We start from the raw sequence: 15388 nt of genomic DNA, 5'->3' as shown, positions 1-15388 counted from the left end.
TATATATATAATTTTTTTTTTACTATGCTTGTGTATGCACAATTGCATACATTTGTTGAGTTCTATAAAAGCATATATCTGAAATTTATGGTTTGCAATGTTTACTTCACTAAACCAGAAAACAAAACAAAGAGTTACTCTTGATGGTGTGAAAAGCAGTGCCAGTACATTTGATGTATCTTTTGAGATCAACATGTTTTGAGACAAAAGCTGAGGGTTTCTATGTTACTGATGGTGTTTGGTACATTACCCTGGAAGGTAGATGTTTGTATTTGGCGGCGGGGTGGGGGGAAAGGGTTATTTTAAATTGACTTCATATGCTTTTCTCTATGTGGTACACATTTAATGATAAATAGCAAAAAATAGGGATATGAGAGTTTTATTATAAATATCAATATTTCTATCATATCCAGATGACCTAATTTGGTTTTAATAAAAATGTTAAATTAAACTTCGAAATAAGTCAAGAGTTTAGTCTCAGATTACTTTTAGATATAATTAATTAAAAGTTGTAAAGTAGTGTTTTTCACTTATGAATGTGAGTGCATCCTTTTTGTGTAGAAACAGACTGATTCCAGCTCTTCCCCTTACAAGCGACATCTTTTGAAATTTAATTCTACTGGATTTCCTTTCCTCTCAAAGCCTTTGCAACACTGTGTGATCATAGGAAGATCATTTTATCACATGGTTGGTGGTTGGGGAACAGGGGAAACAGGAAAGGCAAACTGATTTTACCTGGATATTGCATTGATAATAGATGATTGTATTAAATAAAATAATACAATATAGTGATTGAGCAAATTTAAATGCCGTTGCATTGTTAGCGTTCAATACATGGAGCTTATTGTGATCCAGGTTAATGTAGTTTGGGTTAGTAGTTCATACTTTGGCCTAAGGTTTTCCTGGTTGTTGTTATCAAAATAAAAACAAAACGTTTGAAATGCTATTGCATGAGTAATACGGTCCCTTACATGGTTATGATTGACTATATAATATTGTTCCAAGCCTTATGATATGTCCAGATTATGTAATTTATATGTTGAATCAATCCTCCAGGCTGGACATTGATTTCAGTGAGCTTATAGAAAATTCATTTCATTTTGGGAGAGATGACTCATTTGCTAAGTATTTTAAAGAAATGAGGAAGCAGCAACCTAAGGAATGGGGGAGCTCTACAGACAGGCCTTTCTTCCCTGACAGCCTCTTCTCTCCACTTCCATTTTTCCCAATTAATTTTGAGATGTACCTGCCATTTTATACCAAGTCATCCATGTTAATTCAAAGTATTCTCTTTTAAGGCAGCTCAAGGACTAATATAATGACATTCTCAAATGTGCAGAAAGGCTGCATGGGACTCAGTCTTTGGAGAATAACAAATTTAACCTCAAGTATGGCTAAGGACTGGTATTAGAAGAGATGATTTTATGTATTTAAATTCATTTCACATTTCTCACCTGATGCCATGGTGTAATTCAAAATTTCTGCATGTAGTTTACTTCTTATTTCTACCTCATCCTAAAGCTGACCTTGCAGCATTTGGCCTTTTCTCATTGCTTCTCTGTACCACCTATCTACTTCCATTCCCCATCTTCATAAAAATCTCACAAGGAATTATGCCTCTTAAGCCAGATTCCTGAGTGTCATTGCTTTATTTTCCCCCCAAAGACTTGCAGTTTTTGCCCTACTCTCACACTACACATGTATGTATATATATAATATGTATATATTTATATATAAATATGTATATATTTAAGTGCAAGTATTTACATGTATAAATGTATATGAGTATAAATGTATGTATATGTCTATATCTAAGAACCTCTGGGAAATTTATTGATAATATTTTAATGTTTTTTCTTTTTTCTCTTCCTTTATTAAATAGTGAAGTATAGGAATGTTGAATCTATTAGGAAAGAACAATTTTCCTTTACCTTACAGAGGCTCCATTGGTGGTCTCTTGGATGTTACCATTCTTTGTTTAGACTATTGCAAAACCCTAATCTTCCTTCAATCTGCCCTAGGGCATTGCAACCAGAGTTATTTTTCTATGTACTAAAACCCTTTAATGATTCTCCTTTACTATAGGACAAAAACCCCACTTGGTGCTTGGAAACAGTTTTAGGAAGTTTCTGAAATTGAGAATGATAATTTTCAATGTTAAATTTCATTGTGTGGTTATTATAGTAGTGCCAATATGTGACTCACAGTATATGCAGATGAGAGTTTCCTCTCTTTATTAAGAAGCTAAAGACCCATCTACACTAATAAAAGACAAAGATGCTAATTGACTGTACATTCACTATGACCATCAGCCTATCAGAAGAGTATGCAAATTAAACCAATAAAGATGGCCATTAAATTTGCATACAGCAGGTGGGGCGACACAGTGCGAGCCACCACCTGCCCAACGCCATCCCATGTGCGGTCCGGGGCAGCGGAGCGGGACAGTGCGCTCCGCCACCTACCTTGCGGCCATCCTGGCCGGCCATCTGTGACCCGGGGAGGCGGGGCAGGCATCGTGAGATCAGGTCTGCCATCTGCCACCCGGGGAGCAGGCCTAAGCCAGCAGGTGGTTATCTCCCGAAGGGTCCCAGACTGTGAGAGGGCACAGGTTGGGCTGAGGGACACTCCCTCCCTCCCACCAGTGCACAAATTTTTGTGCACCGGGCCTCTAGCTGTATTATAACCTTCAAGTCATCTAAAAAAATACATGCATGTATTCTTGCAGCTCCCAAATCTTTATATAAAGATTGAGTTTATTTTAACACATACACACACATTTTGTGTGTGTCTTTAAATGTGTGTGTGTATTTTTCTCTTCCTTTATTAAATAGTGAAGTATAGGAATGTTGAATCTATTAGGAAAGAACAATTTTCCTTTACCTTACAGAGGCTCCATTGGTGGTCTCATAGTCAAATTTATTTGAGACAGATTCATGGGGGAAAAACAAATTTAACTTTGTATGTATAGGAACGTTACATGCTCGAGAGTTTTGAGGACAGAAAGGTACAGTGAGGTATAGAGGCCACTTTGAATTAAGGAATGGGACAGAGGTGGGACCTGCAGGGGGAAAGAGGGCAACTCAAAGAATAAGAAGAGTAGTTCAGTAATTAGATGCTTGTCCTGATACACAGATGGGACATAAATATTTATTTCTGGCAATAACTCTTATTATGAGTAAGGTCCCCCAATTTAAATTCTTTAATGGGGAAGTTAAGGTGTTTTATGAGAATAGGGGTTTTTGTTTAAATTAAATTTGTTAGGGTGACATTGGTCAACATTATCATATAGGTTTCAGGTATGGTTTCTATGTTATAAGAACTGTATATTGCATGGTATGCCCACCACCCAAAGTAAAATCTTCTCCCGTCACCATATATTTCTTCCCCATTTCCTTGTAACATGGTTAATAATATAAAGTTTTGCCTCATTCAGACTGCGTATTGCTCTTATCTAAGAGTACTCTGCCCTTAGAAATCATCAGATCACTCAACTTTATAAATCAATGAATTTCTTAAGAAATATTTAATGCTTTTCAATAATCTCCTTAGTAATAATAAAAGGAACAAAATTTAAGCAATTGAATGTGCTATAAAATCTATTCACATAGTTCCTAACTAATACGTAGTTCATAACAGTAATTCTTTCATGAGAAGAAAGTTTGGCTTCATGCCCTTAGGTTTGGCCACATAAAGGGAGAAAGCAAACCATGCTTTATTCAATAGTCTCTAAATGTTATTTCAAGTAAAAATTAATTTCATTTGGCTGTCTCACTCAAATCCTTATTCAAAGCAAAAACTGGTATTCTTCCTGTGCTCTTGGGCAATTCCTCCCCTGCCTATTCACCATTATATTTAAATGTAAGGAGGGATTGAAGATAGAAAATTATTGGTGTTTTATGTTTCTATTCTAATTATCCAATTATTTTGTTCACTTTTCCTTCTGAATATTTTTATTTTTTTAAATTAAATCTTTATTGTTGAAAGTATTACGTATGTCCCCTTTTCCCCCCTATTGACCTCTTCTAACCCACCCCAGCCCCCACCCCAGGCCTTCACCACCCTATTGTCTGTGTCCATGGGTTAAGCATATATGCATACAAGTTCTTTGACTGATCTCTTCCCACCGACCTCCCCTCCCCTGCCTGCCCTCTGAGATTCGACAGTCTGTTTGGTGCTTCTATGTCTCTAGATGTATTTTGTTCATCAGTTTATTTTATTCATTAGGTCCCACATATGAGTGAGAGCATGTGATATTTATATTTCTCTAACTGGCTTATTATTTTTACATCTAAGACAAAATAAGGGTTTCTAAACTTTTCTTATTGCTTGATTGCTACTGAGTTTTTGTGATCAGTAGCTTTTAATGATTATAACTTTTTCTTTAGCAAATTGTCACTTGTTATTTTGATACCAAGGGACTCAACCGTCCATAAATGACTACCACCCTATTTAGAGCATTTCTGTAATATCCAGAATTTGAGGAATGACCCTTGGGAATATGAGTTAATGAATTTCAAATTTGCAATAATATTACTAAACTTTTATTCTAAGTGACTATTTAACTTTATGCTGTCAGAGTCAACTTTCAAGATGATTATTCACCAATAAAAATAAATAACTTTGTTTTCCATCATCACAACACAATAATGTGACAGTAATTCCATGTAATTAAAAATGTTATGGCATAAATGTATTTTGTGTGATCATTACATTCATATAATTTTCCCTATGGTTAAAGAAAGAGTATTGTTGAAATAATATAATGTGATATTAAATGTGAGTATACCTTTTGAAACCCTCTAAAAACATGACTTCCAAAATATATCTATTATATTTCTCACCACACATCACATTTGTAATCAGAGCTTTATTGTTTCACAATACTTCAAAATAGTATTTTATTTTGCCCTGGCCAGTGTGGCTCAGTTGGTTGGTCATCATCCCATGCACCAAGAGGATGCCAGTTCGATTCTTGGTCAGGGCACATGCCCAGGTTGCTGGCTGGATTCTCCATAGAAGGCATACAGGAAGCAGCCGATTGATGTTCTGCTCTCACATCAATGCTTCTCTCTCTCTCCCTTTCCCTTCTTCTCTCTCTAAAAATCAATAAAAACATAGCATTTTACTTTAAAGCATAAAAATAATTCTTTTGTAAAGACTTATAGTAATTTTCATATGTCTACATTTATTGACTTAGAATATGAGAATCAAGTTGTTTAGATAATTTCCTATTGATCAACAGGATCAACTTTTCTTTTTTTTAAAAAAAATATATATTTTATTGATTTTTTACAGAGAGGAAGGGAGAGAGATAGAGAGTTAGAAACATCGATGAGAGAGAAACATCCATCAGCTGCCTCCTGCACATGTCCTACTGGGGATGTGCCCGCAACCCAGGGACATGCCCTTGACCGGAATCGAACCTGGGACCTTTCAGTCCGCAGGCCAATGCTCTATCCACGGTTTCGGCAACAGGATCAACTTTTCGTCACCTCTTATTTTCCTCTCTTTATTTCTCCCCTGTCTACCTACATACACACCCTATATAATAAAACCTTATTATGCAAATCGACTGAATGGCAGAATGACCAATGGAACGGCCTATTGCTATAACGTGCACTGACCACCAGAAGACAGACACTCAACACAGGAGCTGTCCCCTCGTGGTCAGTGGGCTCCCACAGTGGGAAAACTGCTCAGCCAGAAGCCAGGCTCACGGCTGGGGAGTGGAGCAGCTGAGGTGGGATCCTCTCCTGCCTCCTATGCTGGCAGGTGGTAAGCAGTGAGGGATCCCGTACTGTGAGCGCCCCGGACTGGTGGGTATGAGGCCAAAGCCAGTAGGCAGTTTTCCCCGAGGGGTCCCTGTCTGTGAGAGGGCACAGGCCAGGCTGAGGGACGCCCCCCCCCCGCAGCCCCAGTACACGAATTTCATGCACTGAGCCTCTAGTCTAGTGATGGCAAATCTATGACATGTGTGTCAGAGGTGACACGTGAACTCTTTTTCCTTGGTTGATTTTTCTTTGTTATATGGCATTTAAATATATAAAATAGATATCAAAAATATAAGTCTTTGTTTTACTATGGTTGTAAATATAAAAATATTTCTATATGTGACACGGCACCAAAGTTAAGTTAGGGTTTTTCAAAATGCTGACACTCTGAGCTCAAAAGGTTCGCCATCACTGCTCTAGTCTATCACATGTATCATACATATAATATACATTCATTTAGTTAACATCTGCATATTGCTTTTCCATACTTGATTTTCACTTTTCATGTCTATTTACTTGTTTAACCTTATAAAAGCAAACTTGTACTGTTTTATTTATTTATAGATAACTCTAATAAACAAGACATAATCAATTGGTTTTAATTTTCATTTTGTAGTAGTATTATGCTAAGTATGTTTGAAAAAAACGTAACTAATTCCTTGAAAGTACAGTGGTCAAAAAGAGGTGAATGCTTAAAGACATTCTTGTCTATGAGCAATAAGAGAGGACATTTCTATTGTGGACTTGGAAAATATGTAGAATTTTTTATGTTAATGTATAAATCAGTCCAAGCTGCAAATCAAGAAGTCAAATTCAGTTACCCTATATCTAGTTAGAATTATAACTACTGTCCCAAGACAACCATTTTTTTTTAGTAATTTATTAGAGTCAAGGGACTCATCAACTATAGGAACTAGATGTGAACATATTTTTTACAGTTCTCAAAGTCCTCCAAGAGTCATTTTCTCAGATATGAGTGAGGGAGATAGAACCATCTGTGAAAAAGACAATGGAAAGATAAAGATAGTATTGTAGATTTGTTAATAAACAAAACAAAACAAACCTAAGGCATAAGTAATTTACATATTATCATTTCTAGGATACTCCCTGGAGTCAGTATCTCACACCATTCTGGGTTCTGAGTTTCTCATTTTCTTCATGTCAATAGAAAAGACTATTTTTTGTAATATTTGAAAGAGTCTGAATATAAAGTGAATTTTAGCAAGATAACTTAATTTGCCTTTATAGGCCACAGTTTTCCTTTTTAAACATGATTGGCAGATATAAGGAAATCTTTAGTTAAATAATCTATTATTTTAGGAACTATTATCAAAAGGGAAAAAAAGGCAAATTCTGTTGCCTCTATTACACTGGAACTTCACTATTTTTTTTTCTAGGAAAACAAATACAAAAATCAATACAACCTCATTTTCAATTGCAACTATGATATACTTGACAGCACATTTATTTAATTTCTATTTAATTTTTCTAATGTTTTAACTATATCTTATTGATAAATTCAAGTAGACATTTTAATAATTCTTTTAATCTTCTGTTCTTGGGAACAGAAGAAGACATTGGAGAGATATCAATTAATGCTCATATTTTTATTTATTTCACATAAGTTTTATATTTGTATGAGGTTTTTAGTAAGTTTCCTATATGATAGCAATTTTTAAATGTTTTTAATGAATTTATAATCTACCTTACTGTGAGAAACATTGGAGATTATTACTTTAACTAAAATTTTATTACAGAGGTGAGAGATTTACCGTCATCTATATAACTTTAAAGACTTAGGACCTAGTTTTTAGGCATTGATGGTATGTAAGCATATCTACCTAAAAGGAAGAATTGAGGTGTTTGAAGAATTTATCTAGAGAAGAACAGAGAATTTTAATTCAGCTTTGCTTTCAGGGGTACATATCACCCAATCACCTTTATTTATTTGAAGAAAAGGCGATTCTCAGGACCATGTTCCTGAAGGCTTGCTTCACTTGCTGATTTCTGAGTGTATATATGAAAGGATTCAAGAGAGGGGCCACTGAGGTATTGAGCACAGCTACTCCTTTGCTTAAAGTCACCCTCTCCCTTGCAGAAGGTTTAATGTACATGAAAATGCAGCTACCATAAGTGAGGGAGACAACTATCATGTGGGAGGAACAAGTGGAAAAAGCTTTTTTCCTTTGGCTCATGGAAGGAATTCTCAGAATTGTCCCGATGATGTATGTGTAGGAGAGAGTAACTAGTGTTAAGGAGACCATGATTGTTACAACAGCTAAACAAAATGCCATGAGTTCTAGAAAGCGAGTGTTTGTGCAAGAAAGCTGCAGAATTGGAGAAGAGTCACAGAGGAAATGATCAATTATATTGGAGGCACAGAAGTCCAATTGCAGTAGCAGAATTATTGGTGGACAGATGGTCAGCAATCCTATAAACCAGGAGCTAAAGACAAGAAGCATACAAACTTTGGTGCTCATGATGGCGGTGTAATGTAGAGGTTTGCAGATGGCCACATAGCGGTCATAGGACATGGCGGCTAGAAAGTAAAATTCGGTCACCCCAAATAAAATATAAAAGAATAGCTGAGTCACACATCCATTATAAGAAATGGTTCTGTCCCCCGTCACAATACTGACAAGGAACCTGGGAATGCAGACTGATGTAAATAATATTTCTAGGACTGAGAAATTTCGAAGGAAGAAGTACATTGTAGTCTGCAGATGGGGATCTGAAAGGGTGAGAGCAATAATGATCAGGTTCCCAGCCACACTGAGCATGTAGTTAGCAAAGAGAAACATGAAAAGTACAACCTGCCACTGTGGGTCACTTGTCAATCCAAGAAGAATAAACTCTGTTACTTCTGTGTAATTTCTCATTGTGTTCCTGCTTCTCAACGATATTCTTAGTTTTAGCTGTAAAATAGATGAAGAAATAAGAAAGCCATGACACCAACAAAGAAGCACACACATGCACATACACTTTTTAAAAAAACTCATTGCTGCCTTTTTCTTTTAGAGAAAAATAATTTTGTAGTACATAGAAACAAAATACTTTAAAAATTCTTTCATGTATTATGGCATATATTAATTCATTATTCCTGTATTTTCTTCATTGTATTGTTACACATTTCAGTATACATCTTTGTCCTCTGAATATTTGAATATATTCCTGAAAACAATAAAATAAGAGGTTATTACCTACTCAAATAAAACCCTTGAAAGTTTCCTTACCATACCACAATAGTTGTTGAAGATATATATATTTTTCGTTGCTCTCTATATACGAAACATCGATGATGAGAGAAACATCGATCAGCTGCCTCCTGCACATCTCCCACTGGGGATGTGCCCGCAACCCAGATACATGCCCTTGACCGGAATCGAACCTGGGACCTTTCAGTCCGCAGGCCAACACTCTATCCACTGAGCCAAACCGGTTTCAGCTCTATATACTTTTTTTGTGGTTGTTGTTAATCCTCACCCAAGGACATTTTTCCATTGATTTTATTTTATTTTTTAGAAAGAATAGAAAGGAGAGGAGAGATACACAGAGAGAAATATCTATGTGAGAGACATATAGATTGGTTGCCTCATGCATGTACCGGGCCAGAGCTGGGGATTGAGCCTGCAACCCAGGTACGTACTCTTGATTGGAATCGAACCTGGGACGCTTCAGTCTGTGGTCCAACGCTCTACCTGATGAGCCAAACTGGCGAGGGCATACATTTTTTAACTGTACTGTCTTAAATAAGCATTTCTTTTCTTTTCTCCGTTCAAACTTACAATCTACAGAGACAACTAAGTTGCCCACCTGGTACAGTATTGTGTTTCTGATAATAGTATACAGAGGTATTTAATGAATGGAAGGGTACCCAATGTATTCCAATATCTGGCATGGCAAGGTATTCTAATTCTAGTTAATAATCTGTTTAATGGTCTTTTGTAAGATTGTAAGTATATTCTTGAGTGTACTTTTATTCACCATTTCCTATCCTGAGTCTGCTCCTGATATTAAAGCTGGACCTTCACTTGTCTTAATTTTATTTTTGTAAACTGCAAGTGTTCTTACTTATTTCTAAAATGATTTAGAACTCTCCCACAATATTGCCTATTATTTTTTTTGAGGAGACCAAAAATGAAAAAAGGTGATAGCTCAATATTAAAGTTAAGTTTTGGGGAGACAAAGATGATTACTTTTTTCTTTTTTATTTCATGTATGGCTTTCAAGATAATTATGTTTAATTATATTTTAATACATGTGCATGGGGTATTCACATAGACATTGATAATTCCATAAAAATTCCCAAGACAATGAGGCAACAATATATAAGACATTTTTGGACAAAGGAGAAAAGTGGGGAATTGGGGCATTAGATGTCAGAAGTGAGAATGGGCAGTTCACAGGTAACTGAGGAAGAGTGGAACAAGTGATAATTCTTGAACTTATACAAGATTTGCTTAATTATTTTTCCTGTTTGAAGTTATTATTTTCCATAAAGGCTTTAGATGTGTTGCTGTCTAAGATCATTTTTAAAAATACTTAAATGTTTAGACAGTCTGCCTAAGTCTGTATGACTTGTTTGTTTCCTATGTTCTTCGTGGGTTTCAGAGCTTTTAAAAGGAATAATATTTTCTTAGGCTTAGCCAATTAACTTAATATGTTAATGAACTTATTCAAAATTTTATCTATAAAATTTAGGGACGGATACACTCCCACTTTCAAACATTAATTCTCTTTGTGCATTGTTTCTGTCTTTTCCCTTTACATGCTTCTCTTTAAGCACATTAAATAAAGTTTCTGGAATCTTGTACAAAAAATGATTACATGGTGTTCTTGAATGTATCATTGTTTTCTAAATATATTTTTATTTATTTTATTTATTTCAGATAGGAAGAGACATATAGAAACATCAATGATGAGAAAGAATCATTGATAGGCTGCCCCTGAACCCCCCCGCCCCAACTGGAGGTGGAACCCCCAACCCGGGCATGTGCCCTGACCAAGATTTTATTTTATTTATTTCAGATAGGAAGAGACATATAGAAACATCAATGATGAGAAAGAATCATTGATAGGCTGCCCCTGAACCCCCCCACCCCAACTGGAGATTGAACCCCCAACCCAGGCACGTGCCCTGACCAAGATCGAACCGTGACGTCCTGGTTCACAGGTCGATGCTCAATCACTGAGCCATATCAGTTGGCTTGAATTTATTTTAAAAATAGTGTTAGAAGATATCTAGATAAGAACACAAAAATCATGTAGTGTTATTAATCACAAAATATCTGTCACAATGAATAATAATGTTGCATAAAATAAGTAAATTATACGTCCTTTAAAATTTGCTTCATTTATATATTTTATAAAATTTGAGAGGTTGAGTTTCTTTTTACATAGTGTTGTACATACTTCAGATTACTTTTAAAAAGCATAAATACTAGTATACTTTTGAGGCAAAAATATATTCCTGAAAGAAACTATCAAAGGCGTACTTACGTTTTGGTGAATATGACTGACATTTGTCAGTGCCCTTTACACGCCCCTTTGACTTGTTTAAACATCAGTGTACTGGGATTTTCCAAAAGCCTTTGAGATGCTTCATCTCTGTCACTTGGTTTCTAACCAAATATCCAAAATGTTGATGATAAAAAATAATTCCAAGAGCTCCCCTACAATATTAACAAAAGAGGGCATACATTAACCCATTTCTATATACAAATCCAAATTTCTCTAAGGATCTAGGGTGCCAGAATTTTCTACCTACGCCACTTAAAGAAGTATGATCTTGATACGTGAAATAGTTGCAATGAGTGCTTATGTCATTTTCTTCCAAGCTTGGTGGGCAAGATGATGTGATCTTTTGTACAGAAATAATGTTTTTGGGGCTATCCATATTTTATCTGCTCCTTTTACAATGGACTCAGGGGATCCGTTGATGAATAAAAAAAAGGCACCACAGAGATGGTGTCTCAAGACACCAAGCATTAAACAGTAGTCTGAATTGCTACACAATTTAGAATAGAATATTTAAGTGCTGGTAGCCTCAAATCAGAGCAAAAAAATATATAGAAGGATTTGCGTTTTCTTAATGACCGATAATTTCACAAGAAAAAACTTAATAACAATGAAACGGACATTAGCATTTTCTAAATGGCAACACTTAGATTGTGAACAAGCGGGGTTTTCTCTAATCTTAGGGAAAATATTAATCAATCATTGTGATGTTTTAGAAAGAGGCTGAGGTTTCCATTATTCTTCACCATCAGAGGTGTCAGATTGTCTTTAATGTTTTACATCATTCCATTGAATGATAACATATAAAACCTGATCATGATTAGAATCATTATCATATATTCATTAAAATTATTTGTTGGATCTTTTTTATGTGTTGCCCTCAAGCTTAGCTTCTGAGCATTCAGAGATGAAAAAGACAGCTCTTTGCATAATTTATTTTTTCATTTAAAAAAAATTCTTTATTGTTGAAAGTATTACATATGTCTTCTTTCCCCCCCTTGACCTCTTTGCATAATTTTTAGTTCTTACAGAAAAGTGTGAGAATTCCACTTTATAGTATTTTCAGAATCCCAGATTTCCTTTTTCCTGTGTCATATGACGTATATTCTCCCTCAGCATCATCTTATTTTTCACTGCTTTGATCTTGGAAGACATTTGTAATATCCCATTTATGGTACATTCATTATTTGAGACAAAGCTAGATTTTACTTAATCTGTGAGTTTCATAAAACATTTTGTTTCATGAAATTGTTTAAAATAAATAGAAATTGTGGTTATTTAATGATCTTAAATGCTAGAAACTCTCTGAACGAAGATTTTAAGGTTATTTTTACTGTTTTTTGGGAGACGAACGAAGTTATTCAATGTATATGGTTAAGCAATACAGAATTCATACTGAAGTAGAGACTATCTATGCTAATAATATGGGAATATACAAATTGTCTGGCATGCTGTCACACTAAAAGTAATGACTGAACAGCAGGCTGCGTGGGCAACAAAGCCGGCAGGGGGGTTAGTGAGGGACGATCAAATGACTGAACAGCAGGCTGTGTGGGACAACCAGGCCAGCAGGGGGAGAAATTGGGGGTGACCAGGATAGTGGGGCCATTCTGAGTAAATAAGGAATTCTAAATATCAAAATCTACAATAATAAAAGCATAATATGCTAATTAGACTGGACAGCCAAACAATCTTCCGGATGTTCTTCTGGACAGAGTTGTGGCAGCAGGGCTGAGACAGAGGCGGTTAGGGGCGATCAGGCAGGCAGGAAGAGTGGTTAGGATCAGGCAGGCAGGCAGGTGAGCAGTTAGGAAGCCAGCGATTCTGGATTGTGAGAGGAATGTCCGACGGCTGGTTTAGGAGCAATCCCTGGTATCGGTCCTAAACCGTCAGTTGGACATCCCCTGAGGGGTCTCAGATTGGAGAGGGTGCAGGCTGGGCTTAGGGGACCCCCCAGCCTGTGCACAAATATCATGCATTGGGCCTCTAGTTAAAGCATAATGGCTGTTTAAACTCAAAATATATTCTTTTAATAAAAATTAAAATCAAGAACTTGAATAATGTGCCATAAGCATGAGGTTGAATTAAAAACATTGTCACAATAATGTTTATATGTTTACCTGTAGGCCTTGATATTATTTAAAATTAACATTATAGAGAACCTATTATAAAATAAAGATACATGCTTTAATTTTAATTTATTTAACTTTAAACAAATTGCTTTAATATATGAGATATCATCTGAACTTGAAGACATCTGCAAAGGCCCTATTTACAAATAAGGTCTTATCTACAGATTCCAGGTGAACATGAATTTTTGAAGGGAACTATACAAACCTGTGCAGTACCCAAAACACATTCTTCTTTTTAAATTAAATTTTTTGTGGTATCATTAGTTAATAACATTATGTAAGTTTCATATGTATAATTTTATAATTAATCATCTTTATATTTCACTGTGTGCTCACCATCCCAAATCTAATCACATTCTGTCAACATGTATTTGACAAACAAATATGTTTAATAGCAATTTTAAATAATAAAATATATCTCCATTGAGCATGGTAAATTATATGCTTTCAAAATTTCTACACAATTAGTTTTTATATCAATACTAGAGGCCCGGTGCACAAAAATTTGTGCACTGGCGGGGTGGGGGGGGTGTCCCTCAGCCCAGCTTGCCCCATCACATACTGGGAGCCCTAGGGGATGTCCTACTACCTGCTCCCTGCTCCCCTTGGGGAGTGGGCCTAAGCCACAGTCTGGCCTCCCTTTGAGGACTAAAGCCTCTGGTGAGTTATTAGCCCTGGGCCGGGTCACCCCCAGCTCCCCACCGCTGCCACCATCAATGATCGCTGGCTGGCTCCTCCTTGGCCCAAGCTTAAAGCCTCAGGCTGAGGTGTTAGGCCTGGGCCACCATCAATGATCGCTGGCTCAATGATCGCTGGCTGGCTCCTAGCCTTTGGCGGAGGCTTTAGGCTTGGGCCGGAGCACCCCCAGCTCCCTGCCGCTGCCGCCATCAAGCATAGCTGGCTGGCTTCGCCTGGTTCCCTGCTGCTGCCGCCATCAATGATCGCTGGATGGCTCCGCCCAGTCCCCAGCCTAAAGCTTCAGTCTGAGGCTTGGGGCTGACATATGCAAATTAGCCGCCATCTTGGCTGTAGACTAATTTGCATATCTCACTGATTAGCCAATGAAAAGGGTAGCGGTCGTACGCCAATTACCATCTTTCTCTTTTATTATATAGGATTTTAAATAATGGATTATAGGAGCATGCATAAAGATCACCAGAATATAAATAATTGCATTAATTAATTTATTTTTATTTCATTTTGGAATTTCTTTTTTCTTTATTGTTAAGGTATTATATGTACTTATCACCCTATTGCCCCCCCCCCATTCATGCCCTCACCCGCCTGGTGTCTGTGTCCATTGGTTAGGCTTATATGCATGCGTACAAGTCCTTTGGTTGGTCTCTCCCATTCACCACCACCCTCCCCTATGTTCCCTCAGGTTTGATGGTCTGATCCATGCTTCTCTGTCTCTGGATCTGTTTTTGTTAACCAGTTTATGTTGTTCATTATATTCCACAAATGATTGAGATCATGTGATATTTATCTTTCTCTGACTGGCTTATTTCACTTAGAATAATGCTCTCCAGTTCCATCCACACTGTTGCAAATGGTAAGCGTTCTTTTTTTTTTACTACAGTGTAGTATTCCATTGTGTAGATGTACCACCGTTTTTTTAATCCACTCATCTGCTGATGGGCACTTAGGCTGTTTCCAAATTTTAGCTATGGTAAATTGTGCTGCTATGAACATAGATGTTCGTATATCCTTTCTGATCAGTGTTTCTGATTTCTTGAGATATATTCCTAGAAGTGGAATTACTGGGTCAAATTGAAGTTCCATTTTTAATTTTTGAGGAAACTTCATACTGCCTTCCACAGTGGCTGCACCACTTTGCATTCCCATCAGTAGTGCAAGAGGGTTCCTTTTGCTTTATTTTGACATTTGTCGATTTGTTGATGATGGTCATTATGACAGGTATGAGATGGTATCACATTGTCGTTTTGATTTGCCTCTCTCATTGAT

The 15388-nt window shown here is 36.5% G+C and overlaps 1 protein-coding gene across 1 annotated transcript; it reads right to left on the bottom strand.

The window, feature by feature from the left end:
• Positions 1–7714: 7714 nt before the first annotated feature.
• On the bottom strand, positions 7715–8653 carry LOC102768427 (olfactory receptor 6C75). Its single transcript, XM_006759853.1, has one exon. It carries the CDS (start codon positions 8651–8653, stop codon positions 7715–7717), a length of 939 nt encoding a protein of 312 aa, XP_006759916.1.
• Positions 8654–15388: the final 6735 nt, after the last annotated feature.

The sequence above is a fragment of the Myotis davidii genome, unplaced genomic scaffold, assembly GCF_000327345.1.
Source record: "Myotis davidii unplaced genomic scaffold, ASM32734v1 scaffold297, whole genome shotgun sequence".
Taxonomy (NCBI): domain Eukaryota; kingdom Metazoa; phylum Chordata; class Mammalia; order Chiroptera; family Vespertilionidae; genus Myotis; species Myotis davidii.
Note: the sequence above shows the minus strand (reverse complement) of the source record. Positions and strands in the feature narration are given on the sequence as shown.

Excerpts from the sequence above, each read along its gene's own strand:
- LOC102768427 (XM_006759853.1), bottom strand. The coding sequence starts at position 8,653 with ATGAGAAATTACACAGAAGTAACAGAGTTTATTCTTCTTGGATTGACA.